This window comes from Aristolochia californica, unplaced genomic scaffold (assembly GCF_029961685.1).
Source record: "Aristolochia californica isolate CCGP_79_NKW_82.1479 unplaced genomic scaffold, dmAriCali1.0.hap1 SCAF_4, whole genome shotgun sequence".
Taxonomy (NCBI): domain Eukaryota; kingdom Viridiplantae; phylum Streptophyta; class Magnoliopsida; order Piperales; family Aristolochiaceae; genus Aristolochia; species Aristolochia californica.
Window position 1 is genome coordinate 43,336,768 of NW_027182103.1, and position 14,837 is coordinate 43,351,604.

Here is a 14,837-nt window from a genome sequence, read left to right on the forward strand (position 1 = left end):
ATGGTATGTGATCTTTTCGACAAAAACACCCTATGAGAATGTACCAGTCTTTCTCCATTGGGTGTCTCTCTGCCTACCTCCACAGAATAATAGCGTCCCCTTCTACAAGCTCAATCCGAGATCACATAATAGTTTGACTTGCAGGGAATTCCCTCGAAAGGAAATCCCGAAACCCAGTGGCATAAATTTTAGAATTTACAGCTGAGATTGACTGCGAATCAAATTAGATAAATTTGTAGACATGCTCAAGACGCTTTGCGACATTGTACTGTTGAAGGATGTCGATGATTCCCAAATACAGAATGACATCAGAGTTTCTGCTTTCATCTTTGCAAACTCGCACAGCGAGAGCTGGGGTTCCTATGCCAAGCTTCAAATAAAGGAAAACGGGTAAACTCAATATTAATTCATTTCTACCACTATCATCTTTGGCTACTCCGGCACCTACTTTTTTGAAGGACAAACAACCACTCGCTTTGTTGTTTTAATTGTTCTGAAATGCAACTGTAAAAGATAACCCGTAGAAGAGCAGAGTTCGCTAGTACTCACTCTGAGAGAATCTAAGTTCTGATGGAAAAGGTACTTTTATTATTGGACTTTCTACTGCGAAGGGTTTATCCCAGTTACCCTTAGGCCTAGTGAAGTTCAAACTCGAGACTTCAATCTAGAAAACCTTCCACAAGACCACCGAGCTGCAGAAATGCTAGATCACTGTGATCACTTTAATTTTTCCCTTAAAGAGTCCATTATTAACTACGAGCTGGCAGAAAACTGAGTTTCTTGTCTGATCTCACACACCCACTACCGCTCAAGACTCTGTAACTACGCGCAAGAAGACAGTAAGGGACCAGATTGAGTTCATTCTTTATAACAAAACTGAGAAGATAAATAGCAAAAAACGATGCCCTCTGTACCTTTAATAGAAGAGCAACAACTTGATAGGAACCGCGTGTATCCCTTAGCAATAGACTATAATCCAGAATTCCTTTTCCTTGCTAGAAGTTGCAATCAAGCCTTTATTTGCCTGAACAAGAAGAAAAAGACCGATTCACAATTAAGAGAGAAGAGGATTGTTAAAATTTCTACACTGGAAATTCGATTTTTTTTTTTTTTTTTTAACTTTTATGGAACAAAGTAGTTTAGTCAGTAAAGTGCTTTCACACATCTCAGTGTATGAACTCTTGGTCAAGAAATAAGTGATCTGTTGAAAAGAAAAGGGCCTTCGCTTCTGTTTGTATAGTACATGTGGCTTTTTCTTTGAAGGATTGGTAATTTTTCTTCTTATCACAATATGAGCTTTAATTATAGGTTTTTTCTTCCATTCAATTGAACGATCGTTAATGTAAAATGAACCAAGAGCTGAACACCATAAGCTTACAATAGAAGATCTTTTCCACATATTTTATCCTTTTTCCTAAAGAAAGGGCTTAGAGACTGAATTCTTGGAAGTAATTTTACATATTTTACACCAAATGGCTTTTATCCTATTGGATCAGCCCTTTATCGTCCCCCCTCAACAAACTAACCATAGGAAAATAACATAAATTTAGCAGAAAAATGTTCTTGTTTCAGAGTTAACAGTCTACTGCAACTATAGGACTACATGAAATTGAACCTACTTTCACAGTAGAAGATCACTCTGTTACAATGTAGCAACAGTAATATAAGAAATTCATAGTCTTTTCTTTTACCCAATGATACATTATGTAGGATTGAGTATGGCTTCCACTGGAGCTGTAAGTGTGCAACATGTCCCACCATCAAGGAAAACATTTACAAAAACAACAGATGCAGCACTTGATGTCCACTAAGTTGAAAAAAAAGTGGAAAATACAAAAGAGTATTTCCACTAGGGAAAGTTTTTCTTCATAATCAAGACTTAACATATACGCAAATCACATTTTTCTATATACTTTCACAATAGCTTGAAATTTCAAAGCTAATTGAAGAAAGACAGGTTTTCAGAATTGAAGGAATCTAGCATTTCATTGAATTCAAAAAATATTAATTAGATGGAAAACGGGCAAGAGTTAGAGAAGCTCAATCAGGGGGAGACTTCAAGCCTGGGTTCAAAGCTAAATCCAGTGAAGAGCTGAAGAGGGAACCTCTTTGTCACGGGACACTTTTGCGACCACTTCCACTGCTTCTGGTTAATGTCAAAGACAAGTAATGCCGGAGCTCCATAGCTTTGAATATATATGAGATCGTCAGTCCCACTACTAGCAAAAACATCATCAAACTCTCCAAACCCTTGAAAACATTTTTGTGGCATCCTAGAAACCTCTCGCCACCCCTTGTTTTCAAGCACCCAGATGCCAATTCCTTTGATTATGTCAGGTCGATCTTGTTTCCCAATACCACCAACCATCACAAGCTTATCTTTCAGGTTCATAAGCCGTCCACAAGTAAGAGAGCATGGGACAGGGATACAAGTTTGCATCAAAGAAACACGGGACGATCTTGTTGAGAGGTCATACATGATTAAGCCATGGCGGTTCTCAGCTCCGCCCACAACTCCAGTTGAATAGATCAAGCAATAAAAGACCCCATTACAGATAATGCTTTCATCGCCACCCCTCCATCCTGTTAAGACCTCTGTTTTAGCAGTGACCCATGATTTACTTTCTGAATCATATATATGGATCGAGAGATCCCATTGAAGGAAATCATCAGGAACCTGCTTTGATTTTGCAACAGCAATGGAATATACCCATGATTTCCGATCAACAGATATTGCAAGGGCACTGTAATCTGAAAACTTCAGACCTGGCAGGTCTTCCAGCCTCTTCCATTCTTTTGTGATGGGGTTACAAACATAGAGTTGGCTCCGACTAGAATTATCCATAAAGCAAACTAATCCACAGGAAGAAGCAATGATCCAATTAGGTGCTTTGATGCAAGGAAGCTCAAAACTGTACCATTTTCGTAAGATTGGATCATAAGCATATCCACCAGGGTCATCACTACTGGTGAACATAAAGTACCATGGTCTCTGGGATAAGTCATTTGAAGAATTCCACAAAAAATTTCTAGCATTGACTAGTTCATTCCACCTCTTACACACAGATCCTGCTCTGAATATGCTAGCAACAGGCAAATAGGCCAAAATTCTTTCAAGAAGATCATCAGGCAGGATAAGATCAATAGAAACCAGTTGCTCTTTATTAGTCTCATCATTAAGTTCGGAAAATGATTGAACCACTGCTGCTTCTCTGCCTATATTGTCAGAGTAACTCACCCACAATGTTTCATCATCCATTTTCCAATAAAAAAACTCCAACCACCAGATAACCGAAAGGCCAGTGTAGACGGAAAACTATGAAAGACCAGGAACCTAATCATTAAAACAAAATCATATTAACATTCTCCCACACTCACATTCAATATCTTATAACAATGGAAAAAGGCTCAAGAAGAAAAAAGAAGACCGGAAAAAATGCAGAAGTCTTGCAATGTCCTCTCCAAATGCTCAAGCACAACTAAGATAACAGTTAAAAAAGAGGAAAACATATAACAGGAAATTATGTACGGACTAAAGAGATTAAAACAATGCAGAAGAAGAATCTTGCAATGTCCTCTGCAAATGCTCTTGCATAATTAACGTAACAGCTGAAAAAAGGAGAAATACATAACAGGAATTATGTCCAGATAAAAGAGATTGATACCTGAAAAGAAAAGAAAAAAATAGAAGGCAACTGGCTTGTGGCTACAATGATTGGCCACAGATGTCGTGGATGGCTAATCCAGCTCTAAAAGTCACAGACAATGGAACTTCAGAGACAAGACATAATCACCCGCATGGTTTGAACTCAATCACTTTAGATAATCAAATATTGCCCTAACATCACGTAGGGGTGCAGAAAATAATTCACATTTCACATGTATTTCTCCAAAATTTAAACAATGATAACAGCAACAACAACAACAACAAATGACATAACAACCATAGTAGATAATACAAACAGTAAAAGAACAGATTAAAAGGAATTAAAAAAATGTATATATGAAGATCACACAAAAAACAAAAAGAAGAAAAAATTGCAGGTATTGAAAAAAGAAGGGACTAAATGAGAAGAAAAAAGAAGAAGCAAGTATCCCATATTGAAAATAAAACACAAAAACAACCACAAATGACGCGGACGAAAACAAACCGATCAAGCAAAAATAAAAAACAACAACGCGAAACAAGCGTCAAGAAATAGGCGATGAGCAAACCTTGACGAGAACCGGGACGGAGATTACCGTTTCCTTCTAGGATGGATGCGAAAAGCGCTACTCTTCTATCAAAATCTAAGAGTGTGGATTTCCATTCTTCCCCGGGACCGAGAGATGCAGTGGAAAAAAATGACACAATAAGACGGCCAAAGAAAAGTATACAGTATTATCGTGAAAAATCAGTGCAGCAAAGGGAGGAAAGTTACAGAAACACGAAATGGACTTCTCTATATTTGTCAATGGCCAATAGATTTAAGAGAGAAATAACACATCGGCCTCATTAAGACGTTTCCCCGTAAAGAGAATCGAGGAGGCGAAATGGGTCTCCCCAGTTTGATCAGAAACCTACAGATTTATCTCGGAAATGGCAGAAATAAAAAAGAGGGAAAAAGCAACGAGACCCTTTCGGCTTTTTTGAAGGGGAGATGAAACGGTGATTCAACGAAACAAAACGACAGGCAAGGAATAAAAACGGAGGGCGGTTCCCATGAGGTCTGGATTTCCGTGAAAGAGAGAGATGAGAGAAACGAAGAGGCCACCACCGTTATAGAAGGCCTTTTTAATGAGGGTTTCGGGTTGGACTCGCGTATTGCTCGCCTTCACCTCCCTATTTCTCCTCTCTTTGCCTTTCCTCTGTTCTTCTTCTCATTGCCTTGTTGGGTTATACTTTACACCCAAACGAGGGGTTTTCCATTACTTCCCTTTCAATCCTGGAATTTCTTTAATTTGCCTACAATACCAAACCTAATGGACTTTCGTTGTCCTGCTTTCATCATTTTATCATCCTAACCAGTTCTCTGTGAGTTTTACATCGTTGTCATTATTTCTCCACCCTACACTAACGAATACTGCTTACTCTCCTAAATTTCTTGCCCATACATACCGAGTTCCCTGTACAAGGCAAGAAAAAATCAGAACAAGCAAAGAAAAAGAAAAAGAAAAAAGGGCTTGGGCTCTTGCCCCTTAGCTCCCATCAGGTCCCTTTCATTGTTGGTAAAGGCAGCTTGCTCAGTCTCATATGTGCAATAAGGTTCAATATGTGGCTCACAAGTAATAATGGAAGCACTTATACCTGTATGCAGGATTAACGTATAATAATAAGATGGAAACAAAGAATATGAATTCAAATTTAAATAAGGTAGATCTGATGGCTTAAATTTCATTTTTTTTGTATCCCCTCTATTAGTTTTAGCTTATTTCTTTTTACAATTTATTACAAGATACTTCTTGGATTTTGAAGGTGTTGATCAGATTAACCAGGTATATATTTGGCTAATATTTATTTGAATTTAAGGGTCTCCAAGTGGTATCCAATACCTTAGTGCCCTCCCCTAAATTATTCTTTTAAGAATCACATAAACAAAAATACCTCCATGATAGAGCCGTAACTGCTCCAAAATAATATCCACAAATTGTGCCAGCAGCCTTCACCATCTGTCCAGTGGATCTTCATTACCTTGCATGGTTTCGCCCTTTATCTAATGGACTTTTCTCTACAAACAGCCTGGTTTGTGGCCAATTACCGGAAAATCAAGAAACAGATTGGAAACATCTACATCCCAGTCATTTCCATCCGACAAACCAGCCCTCTCGATGACTTACAAGCCTTTGGAACCTTGCTTTGGTTCTTTGTCATCTTTTTCTAAATTTTTAGCAAGACACTGCAACTGGGTCATTCGCGAATAGTGAAGGAATTACAGGAATTGAATGCGAAGACGTTGCCATCACTTCCGTTCTCAACGTCTGGTCGCCATTAAAGGACTGAGAAAAGAAAACTCAAGGAAACGGGAACTGTTGCTCTGTTTTTTCTTTTATCTTTTTTTCTCTGTGCAGAGAAGAAAGTAATCTCTTTCTCTTCTACGTGTGGTGGAGATTGAGCTCATCCCTTTAACAAACACGTCGACATGTGCCTTTACCGAAAAAACAACTATTTGATATATATAAATGTATGCTCATACAGAGCAACGGCTGATGACGGGCGAAACCCTTTTTCAACTTTTGTTTTCCAACTACTTACAGATCATAAAACAAGCTGATATAAACACTTTAAGCATAAGGAATCAACAAAGTTCGCAGAAAACGAACCTGGGTGTCAATTCAGATTATGTAGGCATGACCATTTCTTCATTTCTTTTGAGGAAGGACAACTGAAATAGGACTATGCTATTGACAGGAACAGAGTAAAACAAAGAGTGAACAGGGCGATCGACAGGCTGATGTTAAGAATAAGGCCAAAGTAGACAAATATAATACATTAACTTCTTCTGGGTTCAAAAGGTTTTTGCCAGTTTTTGGGTTTTCTGACCATGCAAAAATGGAGGGCCTCCAGTTTTGATGGAGATCGTTTCAAGTAAAAAAGAGTAGTTGGATCTCATGAATCTCCATGACTCGCAAAACAGATTAGAATAGAGGGAAAAAAAGATCTCCACGAAATCAATCACTGTTGTTAAAGAATAAAAAGGATGCCGTTGGTGCTGCAAGTACCAACTTGCTAGTTTATGAACCATTTTAGTGGATGATTAATCGAAGAAGCTTTCTCTCTCTCGGTGCGCTTTTCTTCTTCTTTCCGTCCTCGGAGTGGACAGACGCCACGGGGAGGAAAACACCCTTCGACTGAAACATTTAAGCAAACCAGAAGAAGGCACAGAAGACTAAAATTTTTAACGGAAGAGAGACAGCAGAAAGACAGAAAGCAAGTGAAGGAGTTCAGAAAGGGGAAAACGTGAATCCATAAATGGTGGGTGTGGGTGCCTTGACCTGGTGTGCAACAAGCAGCCCCTTGTGCTAAAGAGGATGTGACAGAGTAGTGGCACTGCCACTAACTGCACCCTTTTCCAGCCCAGCCAATTGACACCAAGTCATGTTTCACTTCCAATGGTTTATGGCAATTTATTCGATGCTGGATCTTGTTTTACTTATTCCTGAAGCAAATTTTCAGTCAGTCCCATTTTAATTTGGGGTTTGAGTTACAGCGCACTCAATCTTTGTCACATTTCAATATGAATGTCAATGTAGCAACCGACTGCATTAAAGCAGAAAGTCTGTGTGAGAGGGGGAGAGAGAGAAAGAGAGAATTAAATACAAATTTCAACGGCCTGGAACTAATCGACAGTCGCATTCAAGTTGGCTCATCAAACTTCCATCATGTCCTCATCATTCTAACCAAGACCTTTTTCTTCGTCCTCTTCCATGTTCTTCTGCTTCCTATTTTTTTATTCTTTCTGGGTAAAGCAGGATCCCAAACAACAGTTTACATTTGATTTCATACACGAATAAAACTTCTTCTCCTGGAAGTAATTTGATTCTGCATATCTTTAACCAAGAGAGTTGCGAGGCTGACAATTGATGTATGTCAATCTCTGGGATAACGGCTGTAATCGTCTGAGGAAATTGATTCCCGAAAGTAAATGTTTACTGCGTCAGACAGCTAGCTACGTGAATATAAAATGAATAGTTGCCATCATTCAATGTGAACAGCTCTGTTGCAATGTGTCATGCAGAACCGGAACAGAATAAAGATAAAATCACCGCTTTTTATAGGAACGGTGCTGGCCAGCTTGCTTTATAGATTTCATATGTAGAAACAGAAGAACTCCATTGAAAACCAAAGTGAAAGCTCAACATGGTAAGCCCGAAAACCAGGAATTCTGAGACGGGATTCAGCAAACCATTCTTGCCATTTTCTATCCTCAATTTTTCTTGTCAGTTCATCAAACTGGAAATATCTCGAGTCTCATTCCCAATTAACTTTTGTTCAGCAATAAAGTGAAGTAGCTATGCTGCCGAAATGAAGTTCTTCCACTTAAGGAGTTTACTCTCGCCTTCAAGTGCACTGAGCTGGCTCCTTCATCTGCATGAACAGATCTATTTGATTGATTGATGCTCGATGTTTGAAGTCTCCCAGCTCCCTCCGGTTGCTCTCCGTAGTCTGTTCTTTGCCTCCTCTGATACGCCAATAGTACTTTTTACAATTTACAGAGAACCTTGCTCACTGATTGAAATGGAACGCGTACTGGGTTTAATGCTGCCTGGTCTCTACTGAGAGGTGGCGTGTTGTCCTGTCTTGATGGAACAGGAGTGCTAGGCTCTGTAAGCCTATTAGCCTAACATATATTGCCGGAGCTTGTTAGCCACTGTTGTCACTTTGATCCCATCAGGGTGCTCTGTCACTAAGCTTATGAGAAGAGAGACGGGAACAAATATGTATAGGTATACTAATAAAAGAATATATTCTTCTTCATCGTCGATCACCTCTGGGGATTTTCATAATCGATTGGAAGAAAACAGATTTTTCCTGCGATTTTCATTCAGTGGACTCAGGGGAGCCTCCTTTCTCTGCAAACCCAGTTTGCAAGGATCGACTTCATTCTTCTCCCACTGCCGCTGCATCTGCATGTTTGTTTCATAATCCGTATGTTCTTTCAAAGAGCTATTTTCCTTCTCGCTTTTGTTTGCTTTAGCGCTATATTCTTGTCGCTGCTGCAACGCCACCTTGCGATTCTGTAATGTTGAGAATAGACGGCTGATCCCGTGCGAAAAGTCTCTCTCTCTATATATATATATATAATTAAACAAATATTTACTTAAAAACCAGGGTAATTTATTATATAAAATTAATCTGATAAATTAATTTTTATAAGATAATTTTATTTAATTATTCTGTTAATAAACTAAGATATATTTTATTTTATTTTTAAATTAATAAATAGATTTAAAATTAAATCTTAATTTTAATTTAATTAAATATATAAAATAAAAATATTAAAATAAATACTTAATTTAATAATATCCGAGGGTAAAATGAGCAAAACAAGATTGAGAGAGCCGTGGACAAGTTAATGAAAGTGAATTCAGTAACTTTAGGGAACAATGTCACTTTCATTAGTTTTTGTTAAAAATGAGTAAAACTGAATTACTTTGTGAAAGGGCAAAGCGAACACACGAATAAAAGTGAAATTACTAGCCTTAAGAAGTGTAATTCATTTTAACTAAGGACCTACAATTTATACTATTTTTACTTTCAATACCTAAAAATGTTTTTTTACCTATCTTGATAATATACTTCAGCTTCGTGTCGAGGATGTTCCGGTAGTAAATTCAGAATATAAGGACGATGGACACTATCTATCTCTACATTGGTATGATATTGTCCACTTTGGGCTTAAGCACTCATAGATTTGCTCTTGGGATTTATCCCAAAAGATCTTGCACCAATAGAGATAGTGTCTATAATTATATATCCATGATCCTCCCCATTTTTAGTCAATGTAGGACTTTGGTCATATACCCAACAATTCTCCCCTTGAACAAAGGACTACCGAGCCTCCCCTTAAACAATCATCTATCCGTCTACTCTTTACTAACCCGGATTTTTCACTCTAATGCGTTGGAAACATACGCCTTACATGGAGTATCACCTATCTCGAGAGTCGAGAGCATGCTCTATCCATATCAACTCCTTTTTACCGCGATGGGACCTGAACACGTCCATGAAAAATCCGGAGCACACCACCTGTGAGCACATCCACAGATCAATTTATGATCTAATTCAAGGTCCACCACTTTCGTTTGACATTTAGAGGATTAATCCACCATGACTAATTTTGGGACATAGCTTTGATACCATTTGTAAGGATTATAGACATTATCTATTTCCACGTTGGTATGATATTATCCACTTTAGACCTAAACTCTCGTGAATTTGTTCTTAGGCTTTTACCCCAAAAGACCTTAGATAATATCTATACTTATATATCTATGATCCTAACACATGAGCCCATCACGTTCTTGTGTCAAGAATGAAAAACAGTTTTGTTCTAAACGCTTCATGAAATGACTTGTGCCAATTCAACGAAGCTACTGATTGTGGCGGAAAGTAGGAAAAAGAAACACCACTGAGAATTGGTTCAAAGTGGCTTAAATGTTTCATACTTGTTTTTATTTCACTTATGACAAAGAGTTTCTTGTTGTTGCACCAATATCACAAACACCAAAGAAGCAAGAAAAACAATGTCAATTCACAGAACAAGAGGAAACTTTTATTTTAACCATATATTTGGTGACACAAAAGAGACCCATAACATCAACAATTCCAACCGAGACAAAGAAGAGAAAAAATCAACAAGTTTGTGCTGAAGATGCCATACGAGGGAGTGATTCTTCTCTCCTTTTTACTCAAATGCCTCTCCAAATCTCTTACTCTTCCATTAAGATCAGAGATGGTCTTCAGCTGGTTTTTTCCTGCTGTAATCAGCTTCTCCACCAGTTCCCTCAGTTTCTCATTTTCATCTACTATACTCCCGGGGCTCTTCACCAGGACCTCCTCACTGGTAATAGCATCTCGTTTCCCTGGGATGGAATCTCCGGCTGGCAGAGCTGATTTAAGATCCCAACCCTTATGTTCAAGGGACATTGGATGAGATTCTGATACAGCTGCAAATTCGTATGGCTGAGTAGTGTTTGCCTGAGGTATAGCTTCAGCTTCCTCTTTCTCAGAAGGAACAGAAGGATCTCTGTTACCTGCTAACGATTCCGAATTGGATTCACTATTCACAAAACCCGGCCGAGTGAGGTCATCCATTGACACCATGTCTGATTCCTGCTTGTTTACATATGTTTCGTGTACAATATCCTCGCCTACTCCTGCATCAGGTAGTGATTCTACAGGTTCATTCTCTAACCGCTGATCAGGAGCAGCTTCTTCGTGCTGGTAATTGTCACTTATAACTTCCTCCATTTTCTGACTCTTCCCCTTGGGAAGAAGCTCAGAAGAGCTTGAACAGTGCTCCGCATCAATTTTACTCCCATCTCGAGCAACCTTCTCCGTACTACCCACAACCATCTTGTCTTCATCATCAACAAAAGGCTCAGAATGCACCAATTCTAGAGTTCCAGCATTAAGGAAGTCACCCCCACTGCGAGTCTCAGCTGTCAACACGGATTCAAAGCCACCTCCACTGCAAGTCATTTGTTCGTCATGAGAAGCTTGTGAAAGCCCCTCTGAGCAACCTTCTTCAAGGAGGGGCTTTCCTGGGTAACCCCCAATAGCCAAATCCGCTTCTTGTGTCGTCACAGCTTCAACCATCTCCGCCTGTTCCACAGCACCATATTCACTCCCTCTTGTCGGTAACTCCATAGCCACTGGTGTTTCCACAGGAACCATATTTTCCGAATTACCTTCTAGCCTCCTTTCTTTATCAAATGCATTGTCTCGATTCATGGTTTCATCAGGTTTCAGAGTTCCCTCTTGCTCGTTTATTCGTCCCAAATCACTGACCTCGTCTTCTAACATTAACACCATGGGAGCCACTTGAGTAGCATCAACCCCAGTTGACAGATCTGATGCTTCCTGTGTTATCTCAGGCTCCTCAGATCCCTTTTCTTCAGATCGAAGACCTCGTTCAATCCTGGAAGGCAGATTTGTGGCATTTTCACAGGTCACTCCTGATGCTCCACCTTTTACGCCTGCCTCTGGCTCTTCTTGTTCCATGGTGTCAGATTGTGTCTCCCCTTTATTCGCCACTGATATCTGAACAGTATCCTCTTGACTCCTTACTAGGTGCTCTATCTTGTCCAACAAAGGCTCCTCCATTTTGAAATCAGGTCTCGCGCTTCTCTCCGATTCCTCTGCCCCTTCCACACGCACATTTGACGCAGTTGATTCTTCTGCGTCCTGTCCTTGTGCATCAGCTGGTTTTTCATCTTGACCTGACTCGGACATTCTTGTTTTGCTGGTAGCAGTAAGGACAACCAAAGAGTCTAGCCTCTCCTGCAAGCATGTTAGCTCTCTCGCCACTGTTTTTCTGACATCTCTTACACTTGAGTGCAAGCTCTACAACGCAATGAGAAGAAAAATAGAGATAAGAAACTAGAATCTGATAAACAAGTTACTATCTTGATAATGTAGAAAGAGGAATAGAGCAAGCATACCTGTATGGTATCCAACTGAAGTAAAAGGCCCATTATCTTTTCGCTAATAGCTATTTTTTGTTTTTGATCCTGCTCAGACCAAGATGAGGTCTCAAGATCCTTGATCCTGTTTCTAACATCATCCAACTGGTCACGGACTCTCATAATCTGCCTAAGTTTCTTCACTGATTCCCATTTCCTCACCTCATATCCACGATAGGCAGACTGAATTCGTATTGCAGCATCCGTAGCAGATAATATCTTCTCTTTTGTCTTATGTTTTTCTGTTACCTTATTTTGCTCCGATTCTTCACTTCTCATACTATCAGCTCCTGCACTTGTTCCAAAGTTTTTAGCGAGAGTTTTCTTTATGCTATCTTCAGAGCAAAGAGGTACCTTCACAACCTCAATTGTCTTCTCTCGTGCTTCCTCACACTGCTGGTTATCATGTTGATGCTTCTTCTCATGGGCCTCGACTGGCTTAGCTCCATCATGCTCCATCTTATGCTTATCTACCGATTCCATTGACATATCCAGTTCTGCTCTGTTCCTGGAAGCAGGTGGACTAGGAGACCTTAAACTGCCGTTTCCATTTCCATTCTTCTTCTTCGGCGAAGGATCCACTCTCAAACGAATGGGAGGTAACTTCGATGCCTTTCCAGGAGAAGTAGGTTGCTTCTTCACTTCAGCCTCTGAAGACTTTTTTATATGCTTCACAGGAATGCTTTTTGTTTTAGTTTTTTTTTCGGCCACCTCAGAATGAACTTCATTTTCCTCTTTACCTTCTTTCACAAGAACAACTTTCGGCTTAATCTCTTTACTTGGCGCCTCAGAGTGGCCCTTGTTTTTGTCATCTTCTTTGTTAAGACCAGGTTTACTCCGATGGTCATCACTGTCAAAAAACTTTAGGGGCATAACTTTAATCTTTGATTGAGGCTCTTCAGCTGCCCCTGGAGTCACACCTGACTCCTCTTCAACTTCCTGCGGCTTACTAAAACCAGGCAGCCAGATCAAAGGAAATGGAAACTGGTTCAGATTTTGCTGGTTTTGATTTTTCTTTTTTTCTCCCCCCTGCTTCAAATACCTGCTGTTCTCATCGAAAGGTAACCACTCATTCCCAGTCTGAGACTTTGCATCGGAAGATTTGAGAGCCTCTTTGTCCCTCATATAATCAGGCGGGATCCAAACATTAGGACATGAGTAATTTTGGAGCTTGAAGGAACTATCCTTCGACTGGACTCTAGGCTTGTGAGTTTCACTTTCAGAAAGCTTGACCTTAGGTAGTTCTTCTTCTGTCTTCACTGTATTATCAGTCTTGCGGTTACAAGTATGATTAGGGCACCCACAACAATGCTCTCTAAATGCATTCTTGTCATATTCAAATCGGGGCACTTCTGCTGAATAATAAGGTGGAACAACATAAGCAGGGTATGGCTCAGGGTAAGAATGATGAGGTCCACAATGATAAATGGGAAGTGGTGAAATATGAGGAGGTCTAAACCCATAATAACCTGGAGATGAATAGCTGCAGTTGCAGCAGGTATGACATCCTGGAGGTGGATAACAATAGCTGCCACCGTAGAATGAAGGTTCAGCATTCATGGGTATCCTAGGGGTTTCCACTTTCATTTGGTGAGGATTTGGGGGGTACTGATAGTAAGGGAAGAACATATAGTTTCTTTGGTCAGACAAAGGTTGCTGATATGAATCCATGAATTTACAGAGAGGTGAAGCAGTCCGAATGGGTTGCAAAATCCAAATATCACGCTTCAAAGTGAAACATAAAAAGGAAATTAAGATATTGTTATTTTTTAATTAATAAAATAAGATAACTAATTTTAATTTTAATTAATAAATTAAATTAATTAAATATATAAAATAATTACGTAAACAAACTATTTATTGGGAGGCCCCGGATTCCCCTTCTTTCTCTAACCGGTGCCCTCCCTCTAAAACTTGCATAATCCAGGCACAATAAACAACGCAGTAACAAAAATAAATAAAGCACAGAACTTTCATGATAAGAAGCTATTTCCGTTTCTATAAACTGTACAAGCTAGAGAGACTGTAGATGCTTGATGGCTATCGCATCCACAAACATCTTCACAACAACAATCAAAAGCAACATAGACCCGTCGAATTCACTCGATCCACCTATCAAGGTAAAACCGAGACTCGAAAAGAGGAAGGAACTTCAGGTACTCACAGACTCTTTGTTTGCTGGTTGCGTTAGATAAATTCCTCCGAACGGTCCACAAATCCAGATCACTCAGTTGTCGGCGGCAATCGTACTTCCACGAGTTGTTACGATCTTCTGCGAGACAAATGAAGAGAAGGTATTTTATAAGTTTGCAGAAGAGATGGCAAGTTCCAGAGCTTTCCTGCCATGGAGAATTCTCTCGAATTTTCCCTCCAGCTAACATTAACGCGTGGCAACATTTGATGTCGCCCACGCCCACCTTAACTTTTCATAAATATTTTAATAATAAGATAAAATTAAGATAATTTAAATTAATTAAACTATAATAGAAAATAGTTATCCATGCAGCGAGAGCCTCCATGGTGGAATGATTTTTATCAGCAAAATGCGTCGTCTTCTCGCGTCCACCTTCTGAGCTACGTCCCCATTGTTCCTATTCCAGACCCTCTTGTTTTTCCTTGGGCCCCTAACAACTCTTTTACTGTCAGAGAGTACTGAAAGAAATGCTTGGCTT

The 14,837-nt window shown here is 39.5% G+C and overlaps 2 protein-coding genes across 4 annotated transcripts; both read right to left on the bottom strand.

Moving 5' to 3' along the window:
- Positions 1 to 936: 936 nt before the first annotated feature.
- LOC137961970 (F-box/kelch-repeat protein At3g61590-like) lies at positions 937 to 4,876 on the bottom strand. 3 transcript variants are annotated; one of them, XM_068808638.1, is made up of 3 exons: positions 4,216 to 4,876; positions 2,106 to 3,334; positions 937 to 1,024 (listed from the first exon to the last, which is right to left on the bottom strand). In XM_068808638.1, the coding sequence occupies exons 2-3, from the start codon at positions 3,257 to 3,259 to the stop codon at positions 1,009 to 1,011; spliced, it is 1,170 nt and encodes a 389-aa protein (XP_068664739.1). In that variant the 5' UTR covers positions 3,260 to 3,334; positions 4,216 to 4,876; the 3' UTR covers positions 937 to 1,008. The 3 variants fall into 3 exon arrangements, with proteins under 3 accessions (XP_068664739.1, XP_068664738.1, XP_068664737.1); XM_068808637.1 differs by lacking the exon at positions 937 to 1,024 and having other exon boundaries at positions 1,816 to 3,334; positions 4,243 to 4,876; XM_068808636.1 differs by lacking the exon at positions 937 to 1,024 and having other exon boundaries at positions 1,816 to 3,334.
- A 5,369-nt stretch (positions 4,877 to 10,245) lies between these two features.
- On the bottom strand, positions 10,246 to 14,436 carry LOC137961969 (BAG family molecular chaperone regulator 6). The gene is made up of 3 exons (XM_068808634.1): positions 14,330 to 14,436; positions 12,145 to 13,890; positions 10,246 to 12,046 (listed from the first exon to the last, which is right to left on the bottom strand). Exons 2-3 carry the CDS (start codon positions 13,834 to 13,836, stop codon positions 10,298 to 10,300), a joined length of 3,441 nt encoding a protein of 1,146 aa, XP_068664735.1. The 5' UTR covers positions 13,837 to 13,890; positions 14,330 to 14,436; the 3' UTR covers positions 10,246 to 10,297.
- Between the last annotated feature and the right edge of the window lie 401 nt (positions 14,437 to 14,837).